Raw genomic sequence first — 23,637 nt, forward strand, 5'->3', positions numbered from 1 at the left:
ATGACAGATATATCAATGAGTGTTGTTCATAGGAAAAAAAGACTAAAACCCGGGACACTTTGAGGGCTAATTTTGTCAATGACAATTATTTAGCAGGGGCAGAGGCCCAGTCTTGAGATTTTGGGGGGCTCGGGGCGAAACTAGGACATGGGCCCTTTAGTATAAACATGAAAATAATCAATATACGTATGTACAAAATGTTATCAATGAATATTTAAATGCATCAAAAAACAATATCCAGTTAAGTGGTCTATAAATGTTATCAAGAGATATGCTTTATCTAAATTCTAGCAGTCACAGCGATTGTGAGCATGGTGTGGTCTTGTCTCGACGACTCGGCCTCTGGACATGGCTGCGTGGGACCGATGATGGGCATCTTCAGCCAAGACGCACGAGAGATCGAGCATTGGTCATAGAAGATCAAGCATTCGCCGCTAGAGGTCACATATGATATCAAGCCAAATTGCGGCTACCATCTTATGAGCCAAATTAAGCTTGCGATGGTGCAATTTGGTATGGTAAACCGACAACGAAGAAGTTTCTATGAATTAAAGTGCATAATCAGCTAAAAAAGAAATATAATGGGGACTATACGAACATATTAAGGTCAAATTGGATATATAAAATGTGCATATGCACAAAATAATGTTAATACAACAATCGTCCCGAAGCATAGAGCGTGTGTCCCCGTAGGCTGAGTGCACAAGGCGCGCAACAACGGATGTGTGGACAGAGAGCGATGTCGGCTTAGGAAAAACTAATTAAGAAACTACCGATAATTCATTTACGCGCATCACTAACAATTAGACTATCAATTAAATGGTGGGTAAAACAATAGCTGATTTTATTTATTTATATATATATTGTGGATGTGGGGTGTGATCTGCAAGTTGTCAGATCTTGTGTGAACGGCTGAGATCGCGTCTGAAGAGCCGTGCATCCGTGGGATGCAGTGCTCGACCAATGAGCATCAATCGATCCGTGGGATCGTGAGACCGACCAATCAACGACCAAACAGAGGATCGATGCGAGGCGAGGGGGTGCGGACGGGTCGTGTGATCTGCAACTGCAAGTCGTCCGATTTTGATGGAGGGTTAGGATCGGCTCTACACGTCTGGCGCTCCGCGGGAAGGAGCGATGGACGAATCAGCGCGCAGCGATCCGTGGGAACGGGATCGTGGCTGACCCAACTCCCCAATCCATCCAACAAGCACCCAAAATCCCCAAACCAACGCCGCAGCCGCAGCCGCAGCACCTCCTCCTTCTCCCTCTCTCCCTCTCTCCCACCGCCGCCGTCTCCACCTTCAAGCGCCGCCGCCACCCACCGCCGGCCTCCGCCCCCGACCGGCGTCCTCGTCTCCCACCGCCGCCCCTCCACTCTCTCCTCCTCACATCACCTTCTCTTCCTATCCCAAGCTGCAGATCGAGCACATTCCCGATCCGCCACGCTCGCCAGCGCACCTTGCCCAGGGCTTCTTCGACCTGGACCTCCCTCCACGGAGGTGCACGCGCGCGCGCCCGCCCGCGTCGGGGGGCTCGCCGCCCGTGTGCGCTGCGCCGCGCCGGGACAGGACCTGCTCGTCCGACGACGCGGTTCCCAGCGACCGACGACACGGATGGCTGCTCTGTCTGACCCTAGGGCCACTCAAGGTCCTCTCTCGCCCATCTGCTCTGTCAGAATGTAATTTGAATTATCACTGTCTTTTTATCACGTAAAAAAGGCAGCTCTGAATAATTCTTTACCATGTTGTATCGTATTGTACTGCCAGTGTATCTACTCAAAATAATAATTTTATCCTTAATGAAGGATGTTACGGAACTAGGGCCCCCTGCCAATAAGTTCTGAATTGATGTCAGGCAACGCCCTTAACCAAGGCTACTTATGCCTATTTGCTACTTTGCTGCTACTGTTGTATTAATCATGTAGTGTCCGCTCTGCATTAAGCTGGTGGCCTGCTTTATTAAACTGATAGAAACTTGGTGAGTCACTGAGCCCTGAATGCTCACAACAGAACTATCACATTGTTTTCTTGAGACTGTTAAGAAACTGTTGGTTTTCCGAACATCGGTGCAACCACAACCAAAAGTTTAATACATTTTTTGTCAGTGAGCTGTTATAGGTTTAGGTTAATTAAACCAAGTATGCTTGGTTTTTGAGTGCTAGAAAGTTTTGTTTTTGTTCTGGCAACACAACAAATAACAACTCATGATTGACTGGGGTTGGTGCAATGTTCATCATTGTGTTGCAAGTTGCGGCCTGTTAGTAAATAGTAGCGCTTTTCTTGATTGTCTTCCAAATCCTTGGTCGTATGTGGTGCAACCAAGCTGCTAAAAGTAGTGGCTGTGGATGCATTGAGTTTCTTTTTGTTTTATACCCTTATTTGTTTTCCTGTGGTGCAATTGATCTGCTAAAGCCTGAAAATATTAGCTGTAGGGACTAAGTTTTTTTAATATAAAAAATGGAAATCCGCAAGTGCTGACATAATGCGATTGCTGCATGCAGGGACTGGCTCTCTGACGTTGCTCCTTGAGGATGATGCAGTTGAAACACTCTCTGATGAGTTCCTGGTCCCCTCCCTCTCTCCCTTGTGCCTGAGATTGTCCGGCCATCGAGCCATGACTGATTGGTGCCGACCATCGGGCCAATGATTGAGGGCCTGGTTATGTGGTCATGGTTCCTGTGGTGTTGCCCTTCGGCCACAGCAATCTCGTGATTGTGATGATCTTGTTGGCATGCTTATGTTACTTTCTAGGAATTACTTTTGATAAGAACTGGTGTTTGTTTAGCCTTTTTATTTCCAGATGATGTTAGACCAGGTTTAATTTCATGAAGTGGCATGGTATAGTAACTAATTGGCCATGGTTATGTGATTGTTTGAGTTGTAATTCAGTGAATTTGCTTCTTGGCCATGCCAGGATTGACCTTTAGAGTTTATATTTCTCGCCGTGATTCTTGTCTTGTTTCATAGGTATAAGGACAAATATTCTTTTACCAAGTGCTAGTGCTGTGCTTAGAGTTGATGATAAGAATGTGGCATGCTTCACCTATTATCATGTGCCGTGTCGTGCTATGTACAATAACAATAGTAATAGGATCGCTTGACTGATGAGCTTGCTTTATCAGATTTGCAAGCAATTTTTTGTATATGTGGCAGTTAATATGATGGCATGGGGAGTAGGGAGCATTTTGTGGTTTGACATTTATTTGGCTGTGTGGTGGTCATCCTGGAATGGAAGTAATAATCTTTGTGTGTGAATCCATCACTTTCTACTGCAGCAATGGAGGATGATATGAAGCGCCAAGACCAACAACTTTTTTTTGTTCGGCATTGCTGAGTACTGGAGTAGGCGTTTTGCATCACCAACGAGGAAATCTGCCGTGCTGGGGGTCTGGGTGGTGGTGGCCAGAGCGTGGGACTCCCCCATGGATTCGACGGGATTCAAGTGTGCCTCGAACGTATGGTAGATCTTTTTTATTTCAGAGGCAACCATGGATCATGCAAAATGCGTGCTCTTAATTAGTTGGATAATCTTCTGTGGTTGCATTTGCGTGTCGGTCTGTGGGAACATAATAGGTTGACATTGTGTTTGTTATATCCTCCTCTGTGTGTTTGGTTGGGCGGGGGGGGGGGGGGGGGGGGGTTCTGTTTCTATGGAAGATATTTGCCTCATGCTTGCTTGATCTGGTACGTGATATTCAGTGCCTGCCACAATTTGGTGTGTTATGGCTCACCCAGATGGGTTCCAAAAAATGAAGTATGCTTTGGAGTCATTTGCCTGAAAGGCACGCAGACACATCTACCTGTTTTCTTGGATGATTAATGAGACTCTGGTGATGTGAAAGCATATTCTGATCTGTAGAACTTTGCATGTCTAGTAGATCGATCAACAATCCAGCATATGTATTGACTTGATACGTGTTGACTGTTCCTGTAGATTCTAGTTTTCTGATGTGCAAGTTTATTTGGATCCATAGGACCTTTTGCATGACTAATTTTGTGAGTTTGGATTTATTATTGTCAAGTTTCGTGGAAGTCTGTTATTAAATAGTAGGGCTTTTCTTGATTTTCTTCCATATCCTTGCTCGCATGTGGTGCAACCAAGCTGCTAAAAGTAGTGGCTGTAGAGGACCGGAGGCACTGAGTATCTGTTTGTTTTATACCCTTTTTTGTTCTCCTATGGTGCAACTGATCTGCTAAATCCTAAATATTACCTTTAGGGACACTGAGTTTTTTAATATACAAAAATGAAAGTTTACATCCGCTGACAGAATTCGATTGTTGTATGCATGGACTGGCTCTCTGAAGTTGCTCCTTGAGGATGATGCACTTGAAATGCTTCTCTGGTGAGTTCCTGGTCCCCTCCCTCTCTCCATTGTGCCCTGAGATTGTCCGGTCATCAGGCTGATTGAGGGCCCAGTTATGTGGTCATGTTTTCTGTGGTGGTTGTCCTCTGGCCATCGAGCCATGACTGATTGGTGCCGACCATCGGGCCAATGATTGAGGGCCTGGTTATGTGGTCATGGTTCCTGTGGTGTTGCCCTTCGGCCACAGCAATCTCGTGATTGTGATGATCTTGTTGGCATGCTTATGTTACTTAGGTATTACTTTAGATAAGAACTGGTCTTGGTTTAGCTTGTTTATTTTCAGATGATGTTACACTGGGTCTAATTTCCTGAAGTGGCATATGGTATAGTAACTAATCGGTCATGGTTATGCGACTGTTTGAGTTGTAATTCAGTGGATATGCATCTTGGCCATGCTTGAATTGGCCTTTAGGGTTTATATTTCTTGCATAGGGGATTCTTGTCTTGTTTCATAGGTATGATAAGCACAAATATTCTGTACTTGATCTTTTACCAAGTGCTAGTGCCGGGCTTTGTGTTGATGATAAGAATGTGGCATGGATTAATTTTCTGTGGTGTTGTGTATGAATTCAATTTAGATCTGTGGGATTTCATTAACTTCTGTACTAAAGCTAGTTCTTACAAACATTGCTTTTTTGCAGTCGAACACTGAAATAGCCTATGGTACCACATCGTTGTTGTCTGCTGTTGCTGCTGGTGCTCTCTCATGCTTGGAGGTTCTAATCCAGGTACATTATCCAATTGGGATGAGTAAAGAAATTGTTTGCTTCATTTTGTTATTGTCGCTGTTGTCATGACTCGGTCTTTTGCTTACTGGATGCTCTGTTTCCCTGTTAGACAATGTGGTTTGTGCTTTGGGAATTTGGCAAACATGCACTTGAATATTTCTTAATTACTGCAATGCCGGCTATTGTAGTTTTGGAATCTATATACTTAATCCTGATTGTTTCTTAATCCTGTAGTGTCTGCCCTAAATAGGCCCTAAGCAATTCTACCATCACCTGAAAGGTGTTTCTGTTCTACCTAAGTTTTCACTAGTGGACTCAGTAGTACAAACCTGAAACCACTTTTAACTTTGGTTGATTGGTGAATGACAAAGTGTTATGTCATAATTGCCCCCAATGGAACGGTGTATTAAGACTGTTGATAAACTGTCATATTGAAGAGCTGGTGGAAGCCATTTGTGCCGCTTTATAAAGTTGCGTCCTGTTATTAAATAGTAGGGCTTTTCTTGATTGTCTTCCATATCCTTTTCCGTATGTGGTGCAACCAAGCTGCTAAAAGTAGTGGTTGTGTATGCACCGAGTTTCTTTTTGTTTTATACCCTTATTTGTTTTCCTGTGGTGCAATTGATCTGCTAAAGCCTAAAAATATTAGTTTTAGGGACACAAGTTTTTTTAATATAAAAACTGGAAGTCCACAAGTGCTGACAGAATGCGAGGGACTGGCTCTCTGATGTTGCTCCTTGAGGATGATGCAATTGAAACGCTCTCTGGTGAGTTCCTGGTCCCCTGCCTCTCTCCCTTGTGCCTGAGATTGCCCGGCCATCGAACCATGTCTGATTGGTGCCGACCATCGGGCCAATGATTGAGGGCCTGGTTATGTGGTCATGGTTCCCACGGTGTTGTCCTTTGGCCACGGCAATCTTGTGATTGTGATGATCTTGTTAGCCTGTTTTTGTTACTTTCTAGGAATTACTTTTGATAAGAACTGGTGTTTGTTTAGCCTTATTATCTCCAGATGATGTTACACCAGGTTTAATTTCATGAAGTGGCATGGTATAGTAACTAATTGGCCATGGTTATGCGATTGTTTGAGTTGTAATTCAATGATTATGCTTCTTGGCCATGCTAGGATTGACCTTTAGAGTTTATATTTCTCGCTGTGATTCTTGTCTTGTTTCATAGGTATAAGGACAAATGTTCTTTTACCATGTGCTAGTGCTTGTGCTTTGTGTTGATGATAAGAATGTGGCATGCTTCGCCTATTATATCATGTGTCGTGCTGTGCTGTGCACATTAACAATAGTAATAGGATCGTTTGACTGATGAGCTTGCTTTATCAGATTTGCAAGCAATTTTTTGTATATGTCGCAGTGTAACTCTGTTGTGAAATATGATGGCATGGGGAGTAGGGAGCATTTCGTGGCTTGTCATTTATTTGGCTCTGTGGTGGTCATCTTGGAATGGAACTAATAAGCTTTGTGCGTGAATCCATCACTTTCTACTGCAGCAATGGAGGATGATATGAAGCGCCAAGGCCAACAACTTTTTGTTGTTTGGCATTGATGACTGCTGAGTACTGGAGTCGGCGTTTTGCATCACCAACGGGGAAATCTGCTGTGCTGGGGGTCTGGGTGGCGGCGGCCAGAGCGTGGGACCCTCCCATGGATTCGATGGGATTCAAGTGTGCTTCGAAGGTATGATAGATCTTTTTTATATCAGAGGCAACCATGGATCGTGCAAAATGCATGCTCTTAGTTTGTTGGATAATCTTCTGTGGTTGCATTTGTGTGACGGTTTGTGGGAAGTCAAAACGAGCATAAGAGCTTGACATTGTGTTTGTTATACCCGCGCCGGGGGGGGGGGGGGGGGGGTGGGGAATCTGTTGAGATGGAAGATATTTGCCTCATGCTTGCGATCTGGTACATGATATTCAGTGCCTGCCACAATTTGGTGTGTTATGTCTCGCCTAGATGGGTTCCAAAAAATTAAGTATGCTTTGGAGTCGTTTGCCTGAAAGGCACGCATACACATGTGTTTTCTTGGATGATCAGTGAGACTCTCTGGTGATGTGAAAGCATATTCTGATCTGTAGAACTTTGCATGACTAGTAGATCGATCAGCAATTCAGCATATATATTGACTTGATACGTGTTGACTGTTCGTGTAGTTTTGTGATGTGCAAGTTTAGTTGGATCCATAGGACCTTTGCACGACTAATTTTGTAAGTTTGGATTTATCATTGTCAAGTTTTGTGGAAGTCTGGAGTCTAAGTGAATATTGATGCGTACATGTTCCAGTGTTTAGCTATAAATCATGTGTATGTGTAGGGCAGAAGTGAAACTAATAAGATTTTTTTTTCTATATATGCCAGTGTAACTATGTTGTGAAATAAGAGAATTTTTTGTAAGAGTAGGGACCATTCTGTGGTTTGCCATTTATTTTGGCTGTGTGGTGGGCATCATGGACTACTAGAAACAGACTAATAATCTTTGAGCGCGGATCCATCAAGGATCCTACTGACTGACCTTGTACTATGTCACGTTTCTGCTGCAGCAATGGAGGATCCTATGAAGCGCCAAGACGCAGCAACTTTTTGTTGGTTGGCATCGCTGAGCACTGGAGTCGCCGTTTTGCAGTTTCTTTTCTACTGTCAGTAGTTCATGGGAGTTTTTCTATTCAACTTATCTGTTAGTGAGGGAGTCTTCATGTAGTGTTGGGTTTGGTAGTAGCTTATCTGGTTTTTTTTAGGTATAGCCATTTGGACATGCCTAAAAATTTGTTACATTGTTTACAGTGAACTTTAATACTGTTGGTTGAAAGAATCCTTCATTCATGAGTGAATGTCTGCTCTTTTTTTTTTGTCTCAATTGATTTTCTCCATGTCTCCAAACTAAAATTCCCATCCTGCTCAAAAACTAAATCTATCTAGTATCTTGATGAAATCAGCTAATGATGCACCGGAGCCCCTTGCAAAGCAAAACAGTACACCAATCCTCCTCAGGGCAATAAGAGGTTTTAAATTCTACTAAATCAAAAAGGAAAAAAAATATTATTTTTTGGGAAGCAACTGTCAGTTGTTTATCATGTGTCTGGAAACTTCATATGTCGACAAGGGTTTTTAAATTTCCATCCTGCTAGAAAATATAAATATACCATGCCTGAGCCCCTTGCAAAAAGCAAAACACTATCCCAATCCTCACGGAGACATGGGTTTTTAAATTCTAAATTTATTATTATTTTTTGTTACTTTTGGGAAGCAACTGCTAGTTGTTTATCAAGGCCTTGTTCGGCAACCCCCCATTCCCGGAATCTACGGTGCGAGGAAACTACAGGTCCGCCCGCTCTGGGAGTGAAGTTGTGGAGCGGCGCGATTTCAAACAGGGCACAAGTGTCCTCAAACTTCATATGTAGGGAAGCTAAGCATCTTTTTCATGATTTTTTTGGAAAGTAACTCATTTCAAATTTGCCACCAGAAATTATGCAACTAAATATTCTCTCATTTTTCATAATGTGAAAGATATCACCTTAAAATCATACATGTGAAACAACGAAACTGAGCAGACTATTTAAAAACTCATGTCAGGTTAAACGTGTGGCCTACTAGTTTTGCAGCTGTATTAGTCTCTCACTATCCTCTCGAAAAAACATAATAAAGAAGGAAACTAGTATATTTAAATAACTAGCTAGTTGCAAGTAACAGAGAAATCAATTGGTACACCATTAGTATATCCATTTGAAATGGTGGGCCTCGCCAGACACAAATATGTCCAACAGAGAAGGGCCAAGGTAAAACCGACATGACTTGTAGCAGCGGCTGGCCTGCTCAGGTGCGACAGCAGAGGAAAGGAGATGTAGTTTTTGTCCCATACTGCTAAGGGAGGAAGACTATAACCAACATATAAGGGAGACTTTCCATTGCTTATCGATTGTTAAAACCATCACATACATACGCATATAGCGCGTGCGCCCGCGTGAAATATTCGCGACTTAAACTTTAGACGCTTAGCGCGGCGCCGCCTTCCTTCACTTTTTACCAAGTTTTTTTTTGTGTGTATGTTTTTTCTATTGACTTTGGACGCTGACGCTAGCAAACAAAATCCAAGTTTTTGTTTTGTTAATTCTTTTTTTAGAACTGATGAAAAAACCCGGCGTACGCGCGTGTGTTTAGCTAGTCCGGTGACGTCTCATGCATGGTTGTGTACGTGTACGTGCGAATTCGGTTCGTATTCTGTGTGTATCGAAATCGAACGGTTTAGAGCGGTCAGGATCCTCCGTATTTTCTCCTTACATGGCAGAGCGGAGAGACTATATACTACTCCGTACGACACCGGCCGTATGCGGCAATAATAATGTCAAGTTCTCCGTATACATATACACAAGACCACGCTCATAAGTCGAGACCTACCCATCGCGCCCTGCACTCGCCTATTGCGATGGGCAACGTTAACAGCGGACTTTTCCTCCATGGCGAGTGCCAGTCCGAGACGTCGTCGACGTGCTTCACTGAGAGCGCCATGTCGGCCCACAATTTCGTGGTGCGCGATTACCCGCTGCTTGAGGGCATCGGCGCCGGCGAGTTTGTCAGCTCGAGCACGTTCAACGTCGGCGGCTACGCGTGGACGATCAAGTTCTACCCCGACGGGGAGCAGAAAGACAAATCTAGCGACATGGCCTCCTGTTATCTGTATTGCGCCAGCCAAGCGAACAACGTGAGGGCGCGCTTTCCTTGGACGTGGTGGAGAAATTAGACGGCCAGGTACAAGTTACAACCTCCGATTGCGACGAGCATACATTCTGTGCACCACACTACAGTTGGGGCTACCAGAGATATGTCCAGAAATCGACGCTTAGAGCTCTGTCGGACGCCAACAACGGCCGTTTCACGATAAGATGCGTTCTCCAGGTCATACATGAAACTCGGACGGTGCGCAACAGGAGACCTGTAGAGGTGCCGCCGCCAAGCCTGATGGAGAGCCTCGAGCACATGCTCAAGGATGGAGAAGGTGCAGATGTGACGTTCAGTGTGCGCGACCAGCTGTTCAGAGCCCATAGATGCGTGTTGGCTGCACGTTCTCAGGTTTTCAAGGCCGAGCTCTTTGGACCCATGAAGGAAAGCAAGACAGGGCACATCATGGTGGACGACATGGAGCCCCAGGTCTTTGAGGCGCTTCTTCACTTCATGTACACGGATGCTATGCCAGATGACGATGAAGACGAAGGCAAAATTGTAAGGCTACAACACTTGCTAGTTGCCGCGGACAGGTACGGAGTAGACAGGTTAAAGATCATGTGTGAAGACAAGCTGCATGAGGGCATCGACGTCGATACGGTTGCCACCACGTTGCTTCTGGCAGAGCAGCATCACTGCGAGGATCTTAAGGAAGCTTGCATTCAGTTTATTAGTTCACCACGGGACAAACTATCTGCTGTCATGGCAACTGATGGATTCAAGCAGCTCGTAGTTAGTTGTCCTTTGCTCATGGAGGATATACTGAAAGGAGTGTCCTGCACCTAGAATGTGAGGTGATGACTACACACACCGAGCAGGCAAAATATTATTCGGTCATGTACAGACCATGTTAGATTTTAGTCATCTTCTTTTTACCACACTTTTTACGTTGCCATGATAATTATTGGATTTTCTACTTATAAGCTACTCGATTTCACATTTTAGGAATATTGCATACGATGCCTTACAAAATTTGTTTTTTCGAGAAGAAGATAGGATTGTAGTCATGGATGAATTGTGTTGCTCGCTCGTTCTATCTCTGCCTGCGAATAGCAAACACGGTTCTAGAAATCAAACCTTCCTCCATTGTTCCACTGATGAACTAAGCCGACTCTAGGTAAATGTGTAGCGATCCCTGAAATGATGAAAAAGTATATAATTGTTCTTGAAGAAAAATACTATAAAACTTGTCACGATAATGGTAGATTAGCGACACGGACTATCGTAGGGTAAGGCATCAAAGTGCCCCCCCCCCCCCCCCCCCTCCTGACAGGGAAAACAACTGGTGGGACAATAATGTAGGGTAAGTCGACACGATGATAACAGGTTTAGGAGGCAATGTTGGCGCCTTTGTCGTCGCTAATCGGATGACTCTACCTCCAGGGATAGTGGATCGGGATGCTAATGACAACAATAAGTCCCAATGGTTGGAGCTGGGTATCAATCTTGGCATGAAGGGAGGTGACATATCTTGGCATGAAGGGAGGAGACATATGTACTGTGCAGTACTGGAGGGGGTTAAGGTTTCAATCAGTACAGATTATGGATGAATCAACAGATGTGTTACACATATATTATGAATCTCAGAGTTTTGTCTACTGGTGATGACAACATGGACATTTACCGAGTGCCTCGATGGCCATGGTTGCAACATGTAGTGATGGTCCTGGCTGAGAAAACCAATTATATCTTGGAGTTTTAATTTGCTAAATAAAGATCCCCTCCCAGCCAAAGACACAGATTTTTATGTACTGGTAAATGAACAATAACTCTATCCGGATTTGTCTGCACCAGGTAATTGTACAATAGCCTCTGCCACAAATGCGATAGGTTGCTTCCTATATATATTTTGCGATGCTACAACATATTTAAATACATCAATTAGGTTACTATTAAAAAATGCAACATCTTCGCATGTATTAGTAAGCCGTCTTATGTTCGTATTTGAATTATTTTATTCCATCATGATTTGATTTGATTTGATTTGCCTTCGTATGTGATTCTTATGTTATGTAATTTTTCGTGTGTTACTGATTTCGTGGGTTCTTGGGTTGTTTGTCTGATGTGCTTTGTTGTAGCGGTTTCATTGTTGGGTGATTCTTCGATGTTGTCTATGTATAGGAGGGAGCTATGTTGCTTCCCAGGTGTCGGTTGTGCTTCTCAGGTGTTGGTTGTCCCGGTTGGTAGTGATAATAGTATGTACCACTTCGGCGTAATGCAAGCCATATCGTTGGACAGCTCTTAGACAAGCTACACATTGTGGCACTCTTCCTTTTCGCGGTTACATCTACCAAATCTTGATGATGGAAGTAAGATAGTATGCTTGTTCATGTCCTCCATTTTGGTATTTCTTTTTTTCGAAACAGAGGCAAAAGTTTTGCCTCATCGATTAATTAAGAAGAAGAGAATTGCCCAGTTAATTTACGGAAAACCGGGCGAAAACCAATACAAATGGAGCACGGACTAACTCCTCACATGGCAAGAAACCCCACAACAGCACATGCGGCCCCTCCCAGACTCTCCGAATACACAACATCCACAAACCCCGATATTGCTACTACGCCAAGAGACCCCCGACAAGAACAGCTCGACACAAGACATCAGGCACCTCCCAACCCTCAACGACAACCCAATCAAAGCGGACAAGCTGAGAGATCGAAGGTCATCCATCAAGCAGCGAGAGACGCCTTGCCCATGGCGCCACTCTTTCCTTTGCCCACCTTCTTTTGTTTGCCCCTTATTGGTGTCCCCGTCAAGAGGCAAGCAATCGACTTGCCCAAACCAGGTCTAGCAACCTCCACACTGGCGAGCAAGTCACAAAGTTTCTTCGCGAAGAGAGCATCTGGATTTGGAGTAGGTGCCAACACACTTGGCTCAATGGTCATGTCACTCACAGGCATCACCTGCTCCATGGTCGCAAACGAGGGAACATCAGCAACATCTAGAACTCCATGCTCCATGACACCAAGAGGTAAACTGGTGGACGCCTGACACCCAATGGACTTAGGAGATGGAGATATTGAAACATCCAAATCACCACACTCCTCAGCATCAAGTATCTGGCTAGAATCCAGGGGTGACGCTGGCGATAAAGCCACAATTGAGATCTCAGGAGGGTCTACCTTCGGTTGTTCGACGGACAGAGGCAGAACCGAGCCTCCACACAGCTCCCGAAGCTCAGGCATGATCTGCAGCACCGGAGTCACAACCACATCATTGCCTGGACCCTCATAGGCCGACGGCGGCGAGCTGGCTCTAGCACGAGGGGAGAAACAACCATGAAGCTCGTCTCCCCTCTCGACCTCGAAGCTGCCATCAGGCACAATCAAAGGGCGCAACACATGAGCACTCTGCAACACAGGCGGCGCCAGGGAGAGCCCTCCTAGTGCAGCCTCAACTCGCTCCATGAAGCTCTCCATCCGCAACATCCAACCTTGCATGGAGTCAACGACATCACGCAGAGGCTGGACCGTCTCCTCAAACCGGAAGGAAGCCATATCAAGGAGCTCAGAGCACAACAACTCGGCCTGCCTCTCCAAGGCAGGCCGCACTGGGATATCCGCCGAGGCCACAGAGCTAGCAGGAGCAGCAACGATCGATGCCCAAGAATCGCGACCAAACGTCTTCGAGAGGGGCACGGCTTCTTTCCGGACCTTGCAAGGAACTGAAGCTTGTTGGTGTCCGACAGGGAGGCGGGGCAATGCCGACAAAGTAGGGCTTCCCAAAAAGCTGAGGGGACGCCAGGCATTGCGGCACCCACGCGCTCGATGACCATTCTCAAGGCATCGAGAACACCTAAAAGGATCTCGACACTCCGCTGCACGGTGTCCAGGATAGAGGCATCTGCAACATCTACCATGAAGCCAAGCGGGGATAGGACGGGGAGCCAGTGCAGGGCCTAGTGACACAGGGCATTGCACGTTGCGTCGCGGCATCACCTTTTGCCAACCACCGCATGAATCCGCATCGCACGCCATGCCCGGCTGAGCTGCCGGAACTGAGGATTTGGTAGCCGGCGGCAGCGTCGGCGGGGCCAGCACATCGTCATCCTCTTCATCTTCATTGTCGGTAAGGGAGCTCCACGAGACATATCGCGCCTTGTTCAGACCCGGCTCAGCGCCGACAGGCGTTGAGGATGGCGCCACTTCTACAGGAGTCAGGGACGGTGCGGTGGTGCCAGCAGGAGTCGTGGACGATGCGGTGTTGCCAGCTGGAGTCATGGACGGCGCTTCAGCAACAGCAGCCGCGGGTGGCGGCGGGGCTTCCACAGGAGTCGAGGACACTGTAGCAGCGCAGGCAAGAGTTGGGGACGACGTGCACACAGTAGAAGTCGGGGCTGACAGCGTGGTGCTGCCAGGAGCAGAGTCAGCGGAGGCAGGGGATCCAAGCCCTCCAACCACCAGGACAGGAGCATGATCCGGAGCATCACGCGCCGCGTCCAGGGCGGAAAACGCGGCGACGCCGCTCGGAGGAGGCCCGGGGCGAGGCAGGGAGCGCTTGCCCGACTGCGCCATCGGAGGTGCTGCCACATCTGGCCTTGGCGGGAGTCCAGCACGGGACAGACGACCTCCAGTTGCCGGGGCGGCCATGCGGGAGGCAAGAGCAGCCGCGGCCAGCGCGGCGGCAGCAGCTGAGGCTTCCGACGGAGTCGGAGATGACGACGCAGACGCGAGGGCCATGAGCAGCACCTCAAGAGCCTGAAGGGGAGAGGGAGTGCAGCTGGGAGAGGACGCGGAGAGCAGCCCGGATCTGGTCTCGGCGGCTGAAATGACGGCCGGAGGAGGGAGATCAACGCGGCGCCGCCGGCCGCGGCCGCGGGGTCGCGAGAGCCATGGATTCCGCCTCGACCATGGGCATCTCGAACTCTATTCCGGTTTTCCTCCCATTTTGGTATTTCATCCTTCAAATAAGTGATGGATGGATTGATTATTGCAGTATGGCTATCTATGGACAACAAAATATTGAAATGATCAGTTTTTATTTATTTATATATATAGGAGTATCTCTTTTCTGAAGATGACTAATATTATTTCTTGGTAAAACATGGTTGGAGCAACTCTTTTGGGATGGCATGCAGGATTGGTGGATTGATTAGCCTGGAAGTTGTGGCAAATAATGATTTTGCAATATGTTTCATCTTAATCTGAGCTCCTAGGAATTATTAATATACTGCAGGATGGAAGTACTAGTAATATTTTGAAAAAATTGTAATCCTAATACAAAGGAGTTTCATGTAGTATCATGTCCTAGAGCTTGGATGATTTGCTACTTTTATTTTTGGTAAGTATAGTTATATATGTAACGTTTTGACCTCCTAAAAAGGGGTATTGCAAGCTGAAGATAGGGAGCATTGTCCTAAATGCAACAATGCCTCGCCGTCAATTGGAACGTCTCCTCCCACTGAAAGTGCATCGCCGGAAATTCCTAAAATAAATCCAGGAATAATGCGAGGACCAGGATTTGAACCCTGGTGGGTTGAGGATATCACTGTCCACCTAACCATCTCAACCAGAGGTTGGTTCGCTTCTACTACCTAATCTATATCATTAGATTTATCACGAAAACTACAACTTGACGAAACCCAACTAAAAAAGATTTACAATGAAAATTATTTTCATCTCATGCATATATATTTGCTATTTGTAAATATTCATACATTCTCTCATAGTTGGTCAAACCTCACAAAGTTTGACATTGGACAAATGTAATATGCACTATATTTTAGGATTGAGGAGTACTTGGAAAATAGCATCGTTTACAAGCAAATTAATGGTCATCGTGAATAAGCTAATTATTAATAATCTTGTGCACAACGGCATCCTTGACGACGGTCAGATCGCACCTGACCGTGAAGCAGCCTGCATCTTGCAGCGTGGTTTGCTCGACAAACTTGATAGCGCCCCAACAACTCTTGACACCCTCCGACTCGAAGGTTTGCGCTATGCTCACAGGTTTCGAATCTCCGAGCACTTTGCCATCTTTCCCCAGCAAGCTCAGAGTGAACTTGGCCTTCACGCTCGTCGCCTTTGCCCCTCCTACGAGATGCAGGAACGCCGCCGCGTAGCCAGGTCCCCGGCTGTCACCGTCGGGGTAGAACCTGATGTTCCAGTTGCGGTCGCCGGCGCTGAACATCGTCGAGCTCACGAACTTGTCGACGCCGATGGCGCCGCTGAGCAGCGAGTAGTTGTCCACCACGAAGTTGTGCGCCGTTGTGGCCGTCGGCGTCACGCACCTCGACGACGTTTCGGCCGGCGGCTTGCCCAGACAAGTGGTGATGTTGTTCCCCATGGCAAGCGCAACAGGGCCTGCGGGCGTGCGTGGGTTGGTCTCTCCCCAAGGAAACGTGGCCCTTTTGTGTGCGTGCCTGAGATTAAGGGTCCTTTGACAGTTTGTTTGACATAATATAGGATACCGAGTAGGATCGTTATCGACTTTCTAGAAAACAGAATTGTTAACGACCAAAACTGAAAACAGTTATTCACAAACACTAGTAGAAAATAGGGCTTTGGTTCAGCCAGAAAAGAACATTAATCCCGGTTCGAGCGGCTAGGGCACCGTACAGGCATTAGTTCCGGTTCAAATGGGACCTTTAGTCCCGGTTGATGCCACGAACCGGGACTAAAGGGTGCGATGCCCATTAGTACCGGTTCGTGGCACCAACCGGTACTAAAGGTTAGATCTTTAGTCCCGGTTCGAGCCATCAATCGGTACTAATGGGGTTTGAGGCATTAGTACCGGTTCGTGCCACGAACCGGTACTAAAGGTCCCATTTTCAAACTCTACCCCCCCTCGCCTTTTCAGTTTTGTAAAAAGCAAAAAAAATGATAAAAACTTCAAAAATTAAAATCCTTCCAATGTAGTTATGTTACTACATGTACTAGTTAGGAAAATTTAAAAACTTAAATTTGGACATGTTTTGCAAAAAGTGTAGGGAAAATGTAAAACGGCTATAACTTTTGCATACGATGTTAGAAAAAACGTATATTATATCAAAATGTTCAGCACGAAAATCCGCATCCGATTTTGACAGCCTATGACCTGTTTGCAAATTTTTAGAATCCTCAAATTCTAAAAGGAAAAAAAGTTATGCTCAAATTTCAGTTTTTTTTTGAATTTTTGTTAAATCTGGTCAAACTATGGTCAAACTACTTATTCAAGAAGTATTAGTGTTACTAAATAATAATTCAAGAATATTAGTGTTACTAAATAATTATTTCAGTTTTTTTGAATTTTGGTCAAATCTGGTCAAATTGTGGTCAAACTGTGGTCAAACTAATTATTCAAGAAATATTAGTGTTACGAAATAATTATTTCAGTTTTTTTGAATTTTGGTCAAATCTGGTCACAGTGTGGTCAAACTGTGGTCAAACTATGGTCAAACTACTTATTCAAGAAATATTAGTGTTACTAAATAAATTTTTTTTTTAGAACAATAGTTTCAAACTCAAACAGTGAAATGTGTGACTTCATGCTCAAGCTAAATTTCTGAGGGTTAATAGGATTGACATCTTATTATTGTCAGGAAAACAACAAGTGCAGACTTGAAAACGAGGGAGAATAGAACCCGGAAGTTAAGCGTGCTCAGGCTGGAGTAGTGAGAGGATGGGTGACCGTTCAGGAAGTTAGATGATTTGGAATGATGAGGGGTGATTAGAGATTAGAGGTTAAAATAATTCAGAAATTTGAAAATCAAAAAAAATTTCAAATTTTTTTTTTTCAAAAAAAATCATAAAATTTTCTTTAGTACCGGTTTGTGTTACCAACCAGGTTTAAAGGTGGACTTCCAGGCAGCGGCCGCGTGGAGGGCTTTAGTAACGATCCTTTAGTCCCGGTTCCAGAACCGGGACTAAAGGCCCTTATGAACCGGGACTAAAGGCCCTTTTTCTATTAGTGAAAGCGAAAAGTGCTTTGTCATCTGGACATTTGGTGAATGGGACGGCGACGCTCGTCCGGCACAGGCGTTTGAGTTCGAGGAGGTTGTTTGGATGGTGCCCGCCCCAGCCTGATCAAAACGGTGGCGTGCCAAAATATTAGGGATCGAATTTGCCGCCAGAAAAGTCACCAGCACGCATACAGAGAATTAGAACGGGTGACCAAAATATTGGATGCAGTCCAAAATTTTAGCTGCAATTCAAGTAGACACCCAGTCAACCAATTAACCCCCAAAAAATTCCAAAGGCGAACAACTAGAGCTTGTCTAACAGATTTCTTATAACTTAGAGGAGCAAACGGCCTCTTTAACCTCAAATTTGTTCCTCTATAAAATTGCGGTTTCTAACCGTACCCCTAGAGCTTAACCCCTTACAAAATTAACACAAATTCATGCAAATTTGATTCAAACTAGTCCATCGGACTCGATTCAAACTAGTAGCATAAACTGTATTACATAAATTTAAACAAAATCCAAACTAAAATTGCATAAAAACAAAAGAAATCTAGTCGGCCTCAGCCATGAGTTTCTCCCAATTTGGCTCGCCGTTGATGTCCTTATCATTGCCGCTGATGTCAAACCCAGAGTCGTCGCCATCACTAGAACAAAGGTCGATGACGACCGTCGCAATGGACGACCCGGCTCCATCGGCCTCCCCAACTTGTAGAGCTTGAACTGCCAGCGCTCCTCCTCGTCGCGCTCCAGATATCGGCGATAGAACTCCGCTATGTACTCCTCGTGTGCGTGCTCTGCCTCGAGGCACTCTCAAGCCTCCTGGTCCTCCTGCAGCTCGTGTGGGAAGGCCACTCGGAGTTGACGGGGACCAGATCCGACGTGGCGGATCCGAAGGGGAAGTTGAGCCATGCCGCCGCGCCATGGAGGCGCACCGACTGGATGGCGTACGCACACACTTTGCCTATGCTGCAGATTGATAGGAGCCAATCTAGATGCGTCGGTGGGTTTCCGGTGCGTGATCTTGGCCACCCACACCCCCACGACTGATGCCGCACGCCGAGGTACCTCCTCCCATGGGCGGATTCAAAAGGGTACATGGGTGTACATGTACACCCATTAATTCTGGAAAGACAGCACAGACTAAGTAGATAAAATAAGTATATATTGAAAAAATCTAGAAAATTTGTAGAATCTTGCACTATGTACACCCATTTTCGTAAACCTAGCTCCGCCACTGCCTCCTCCATGGCACCGGCGGTGATGGCAGGTCAGGGAACTAAGATGAGGACACACTGCTTTAGGAGGAATTACCGCGATAGGCTCAGGACGGCTGCACGTGGCGGCGTGGATCGACGCTTCTGATTGGTGATGGTGACCAGTGCTAGCTGGATCCGACCATTTAGGCAGCGGGGCTGCACCGGAGTGGATGCGGGGGCGCGAGCGGGGATGCGAGGTGCTTGGGTGGCGCTGGAATGGATGAGGTCGAACGGTGGTTAGGAGAATTTTTTTACTCGAGCAGTGTGCAGTCGAGTATATTTAAGAGTTCGGGTGTAAAAATTTTTTTACTCCTCTAACGAGTATAGGAGATCGGTTAGTTGCGGTTTAGGGAAGAAAAACCAGAATTTTACTCCTCTAATCCATTTAAGGGGATCAGTTAGAGATGGTCTAACACATTTTTTCGATGGTGCCCAAACAAACCTAATCAAAACGGGGCGTGCCAAAATATTGACGAGGGAATTCGTCGCCAAAAACTCAACAGCTTGCATACAAAGAACCAGAACAGGTTACCAAAACATTGGATGTGATCCAAAATATTTGCTGCAATTCAAATGGTCACTAGCAAGCCAGTATATGTAAACAAGCTTGGCACTGCAGCTTAGTTTGTAACGAACGAGTAAAAAAAACTAACGTGGTTCCTCTCCTCTGCTCCGAGATTCATGCAAAGGAATGGGCAGTTGAAAGGTCGTTTGCTGGGTTGATGTTGCGAGGGAACGTCAGCCAAATATCATTTGCGATATATTAATATCAACATGTTATTTGTAAAAATATAATGCCAAAGAGACATCAATGATGCAAACAATCAAATTATTAATAAGTAGTAAAATGAAACAAGACGATCAACAGTCATGCTGTAGCGCTCAACTGCACATAACAATAACATCAACCACCACGCTCAGCTGTACATAGTTTGAGATACGATAATATTAATTGATGAATGCTTGCTTGAAGGAGGCCCTGGCGAACGCTCGCACGTCGGCTTGACCGTGATCGAACGATGCCACTTTTTGTGAAGAATTAAATTCATGAAGCTATGCGTGAAGGGCGGCCAACCAGCTATGCCACACGGCACAAGCTGGTTGGCCGCGGTGAGAAATCTTTTGGAATTTTTTTAAATGAAGGTGTGGATTATTTTTTTAAATGTATTTTTTAGACGGAGGTGACGACCTCTGATATTTTTTAAATGGAGGGTTATGCAAAGGGCACTCGCTGGTAGGCTGCGGTGGTAATTATTTTTCTTTTTTTATATCATTTTTAGATGAAGGTGAGGATTTTTTTAGACGGAGGCGAGGACTCTATGTATTTTTTTAAAATGGAAACCTACGTACAACTTCCTCTCAAGCGGCGCCACAAGGTGACGTCCCAACAACTAGTATCTTTGCGAACCAACCTGTGGTTGGATAGTTAGAGGGACTGTGGTATCCCGGGTCCACCAGGGTTCAAGTCCGGGAGCTCGCATTTATTCCTGGATTTATTTCAGGATTTTCGGCGATGCGCATTCAGTGGGAGGAGACGTTCCCGTCGACGACGAGGTGTCTACGGTGACTTCGTAAATTTCAAAATGATATGTTGGCTCAGTCTTTCGGAGGTGCTCATAGGGATAGGGTGTGCGTGTGTGCGTTCATAGGGGTGAGTGTATGCGCGAGTATATAAACGCTTGCGTCTGTACTGTGTTAAAAAAAACTAGTATCTTTTAAAAAGGAAAACTGCAAACCCCTACAACTTAAGTTGCCACCCTTCTACATTAAATCTGCCACTCAAATGATCCGCAAAGAACATTCACCTGTTATTGGGGTCGATTTGACCCGCTAATTTACATGGATCCAATGAACATGATTATCCATTAGAGTAATGCTACATCTACAAAATATTAGTTAAATTTCTAACAGGCAAGTTGATGTGAAGTTATGATTGGTAATAAGGGGAAGGAGCCCACTCCAGTTGAATTTAGGTGGGAGAGAGAGAATTTAGTTTGAAAATTTAAGTAAATCATTTATGTATTCTCTGTAGGTCTAGCATTATTGTTATTTGTTATCTTGATGGGAATGTTTCAATGATTACAGCACCCATGACCTGAGCCTACACGTGCCCAAGGGTGAAGGGGTGTAACAGTACAGTACATGGATTAGGAACGATTGGTCCGAGGCATTTGACAAAGGTGTAACAGTACAGTAATGGATTAGGAACGAGCGGCGCAGTACATTGGCACAAGACTCCGGACACCTGATACCTTTTGCATGCAGAAACAACCGAACAAAATTAGAACACCCACGTCATGTCCACGCTCAGCTTCACCGTACTCCGGAGAGAGCCCGTGCTCGTCGGCCCAGCCTCGCCGACGACACCGCGCGAGAAGAAGCGCCTCTCCGACGTCGACGACCAAGACGAGCTGCGGTCGCACATCCGCGGCATCTTTTTCTACCGCGGCGGAGGGCTCGCGCGCGGCGACCCCGTGGACATCACCCGCCGAGCCTTGTCCGAGGCGCTGGTGCACTACTACCCACTCGCCGGACGGCTCCTGGAGGTGGAGAACCGGAAACTGGCCGTCGACTGCACCGGCGAAGGGGTGACGTTCGTCGAGGCGGACGCTGACGTGCGACTGGCGGATCTCGAGGCCGACGTGCCCGGGCTGATGCCGCCATTCCCGTGGATTGAGGAGCTCTGCTTCGAGGTGGATGGCCCCAGCGCTCTGCTCAACTGCCCCCTGGTGATCATTCAGGTAAGCATTTCAGATTTCACATTTGCACGTGAGCACACACATGACACATTATCCATGCACAGTTTGAGGCTAACAACTTTTCTTGCCGATGGTCAGGTGACGCGGCTCCTGTGTGGCGGCTTCGCCGTGTGGCATAGCTTCAACCACACCATGTGCGACGCCGCGGGGTTCATACAGTTCCTGAACGCCGTCGCCGAGCTCGCTCGAGGCCTTCCTGCGCCGACCGTCGCACCTGCCTGGTCTCGCGAGGTTCTTGACGCGCGAAGCCCCCCAACGCCTGCATTCCCGCACCGCGAGTATGATCCAGTGCCTCGGACGCAGACACCAACCGAGGATGACATTGTAAGGCGCGCCTTCGTGTTCGGCCCTTCGGACGTCGCCGCGATCAAGAAAGTCATGCCGCCTCACCTCCGAGACAGGGCAACGAGCTTCGAGGTGCTCGCGGCGGTGCTGTGGCACGCCCGCACGGCGGCGTTGAGGACGCTCTGGTCCGACGAGGAGGCGCGGCTGGTGACCGTCGTCAGCGTGAGGAGGCACAGCAGCGCCCTGAGCCTCCCCGCTGGCTACTACGGCTTCGCTTGCGCGTACGTCACCGTGGTGATGGCCGCCGGCACGCTGCTCAGCTGCTCGTTGGCAGACGTGGTGGAGCAGGTGCGGGAGGCGAAAGCGTCGGTGACCCCCGAGTATATGCGCTCCACGGCGGACCTTTTGGTGCTCCGTGGCCGGCCGCCTTTGGCCAGGGCAAATATGTTCCTTCTGTCTGACCTCCGGCACGTTGGGTTCCAACGCGTGGACTTCGGGTGGGGCGAGCCGGTGTACGGCGGGCCCTCTGGCGTCAAGTTCGGGAATGCCTTCTTTGTGGCTGTCAAGACCAGCGACGGAACGGACGCGGTGGCAGTGCCGGTCGCACTGCCAACCATGGCCATGGAGAAGTTCGCGGCGGAGATCCAGAGCTTGCTCAAGGATAGTATTAAACAGCCCTAGAAAATTCCTAAGCTGAAAAATAAGCCAGGTTTTTTGCCCCTCCTTTTCCAAACAAAAAGCCCGGATGAAAAATAAAGAGAGAATTTCTTATTTAACACTGTCTTGAAATTTGTTGTCTTATTTAACACTGAATTTTTTTTCTTTATAAGACTTTCATCCATTTAGAGCCTTAACGGTGTTAAATGACATATGAAAATAACTATTAGCCCCTCATGTGATATATGACCACAATTTTACGTGTATTCAGCCATACAGGGAACAAACACTTTGAGACAGCTTGTGCGGAGCGCCGCGGTTGGTCATGATGGTGGCTGGCGGGCCAGAGTTCATGCAGTCGACCACATTGACAAACACCGGGCTTGAGATTGTGCCTCGGCCTCGGCTGACCGTTGGATGCATGTACCGAGGCATGTTTCCTTCCCTATATATTCTGCATTCAAGAAACAATTTCAGTAATTAATTTCTGTTTGATACAAAATTGTGTCGAACATCCGCCAGATAGAGTCACATGCTAAAGCTAAACTACCACGCAAAATTTTGGTCACAAACCAGCGAGGGGAAAATAGGTCTTTTCAGGTATCATTTGACACCGTTAAGGCTCAAAATGGACGGCCGTGTCATAAAAACATAAAATTTAGACATAGTGTTAGATAGGGAATTAAAAGTTTTGCAGTGTCAAATAAGGAAATAGTATTTAAAACAGTGTTATATAACATATTTTCTCAAAAATAAAAGGGTGCATCGGAGCGCGGTGGAGGTTGATGCATTGTTGTAATAGTGTTGCTAAATCTTATTCAGCTAGGACTTGGTTATGTCTTAGTCGATGCTATATTCGTGAGATTTTACATTGACATCGGTGTAAACTTTTCTTCTCAGATTTTTTTACATGTTATATCACTTGACTGACACTTGGTTAAGTCTTAGTTAACTGAGACCTAGTCACGCCCTTGT

General features: G+C 46.3%; 3 protein-coding genes across 27 annotated transcripts; 2 read left to right on the forward strand and 1 right to left on the reverse strand.

Moving 5' to 3' along the window:
- Window positions 1-1,161: 1,161 nt before the first annotated feature.
- On the forward strand, window positions 1,162-22,781 carry LOC109745430 (benzyl alcohol O-benzoyltransferase). Of its 25 annotated transcripts, none has more exons than XR_002228550.4 (7): window positions 1,162-1,650; window positions 2,504-3,457; window positions 4,308-4,345; window positions 5,008-5,094; window positions 5,750-5,861; window positions 6,599-6,785; window positions 7,645-7,924. XR_002228550.4 is itself a non-coding variant. In XM_040399805.3 (7 exons), the coding sequence occupies exons 6-7, from the start codon at window positions 21,259-21,261 to the stop codon at window positions 22,684-22,686; spliced, it is 1,332 nt and encodes a 443-aa protein (XP_040255739.1). In that variant the 5' UTR covers window positions 1,196-1,650; window positions 2,504-3,457; window positions 4,308-4,345; window positions 5,008-5,094; window positions 18,540-18,766; window positions 21,047-21,258; the 3' UTR covers window positions 22,687-22,781. The 25 variants fall into 25 exon arrangements, 8 of the variants coding, with proteins under 8 accessions (XP_040255741.1, XP_040255740.1, XP_020160137.1 ...); XM_040399805.3 differs by lacking the exons at window positions 5,750-5,861; window positions 6,599-6,785; window positions 7,645-7,924 and adding exons at window positions 18,540-18,766; window positions 21,047-21,702; window positions 21,799-22,781 and having other exon boundaries at window positions 1,196-1,650; XR_002228558.4 differs by having other exon boundaries at window positions 1,207-1,650; window positions 2,504-3,462; window positions 4,271-4,345; window positions 5,759-5,861.
- On the forward strand, window positions 9,525-10,606 carry LOC109745421 (BTB/POZ and MATH domain-containing protein 2-like). Its single transcript, XM_020304539.1, has 2 exons — window positions 9,525-9,800; window positions 9,917-10,606. Exons 1-2 carry the CDS (start codon window positions 9,525-9,527, stop codon window positions 10,604-10,606), a joined length of 966 nt encoding a protein of 321 aa, XP_020160128.1.
- Window positions 15,608-16,108, reverse strand: LOC109745420 (BTB/POZ and MATH domain-containing protein 6-like). Its single transcript, XM_020304538.1, has one exon. The coding sequence runs from the start codon at window positions 16,106-16,108 to the stop codon at window positions 15,608-15,610; it is 501 nt and encodes a 166-aa protein (XP_020160127.1).
- Window positions 22,782-23,637: the final 856 nt, after the last annotated feature.

The sequence above is a fragment of the Aegilops tauschii genome, chromosome 2 (genome assembly GCF_002575655.3).
Source record: "Aegilops tauschii subsp. strangulata cultivar AL8/78 chromosome 2, Aet v6.0, whole genome shotgun sequence".
Classification (NCBI taxonomy): domain Eukaryota; kingdom Viridiplantae; phylum Streptophyta; class Magnoliopsida; order Poales; family Poaceae; genus Aegilops; species Aegilops tauschii.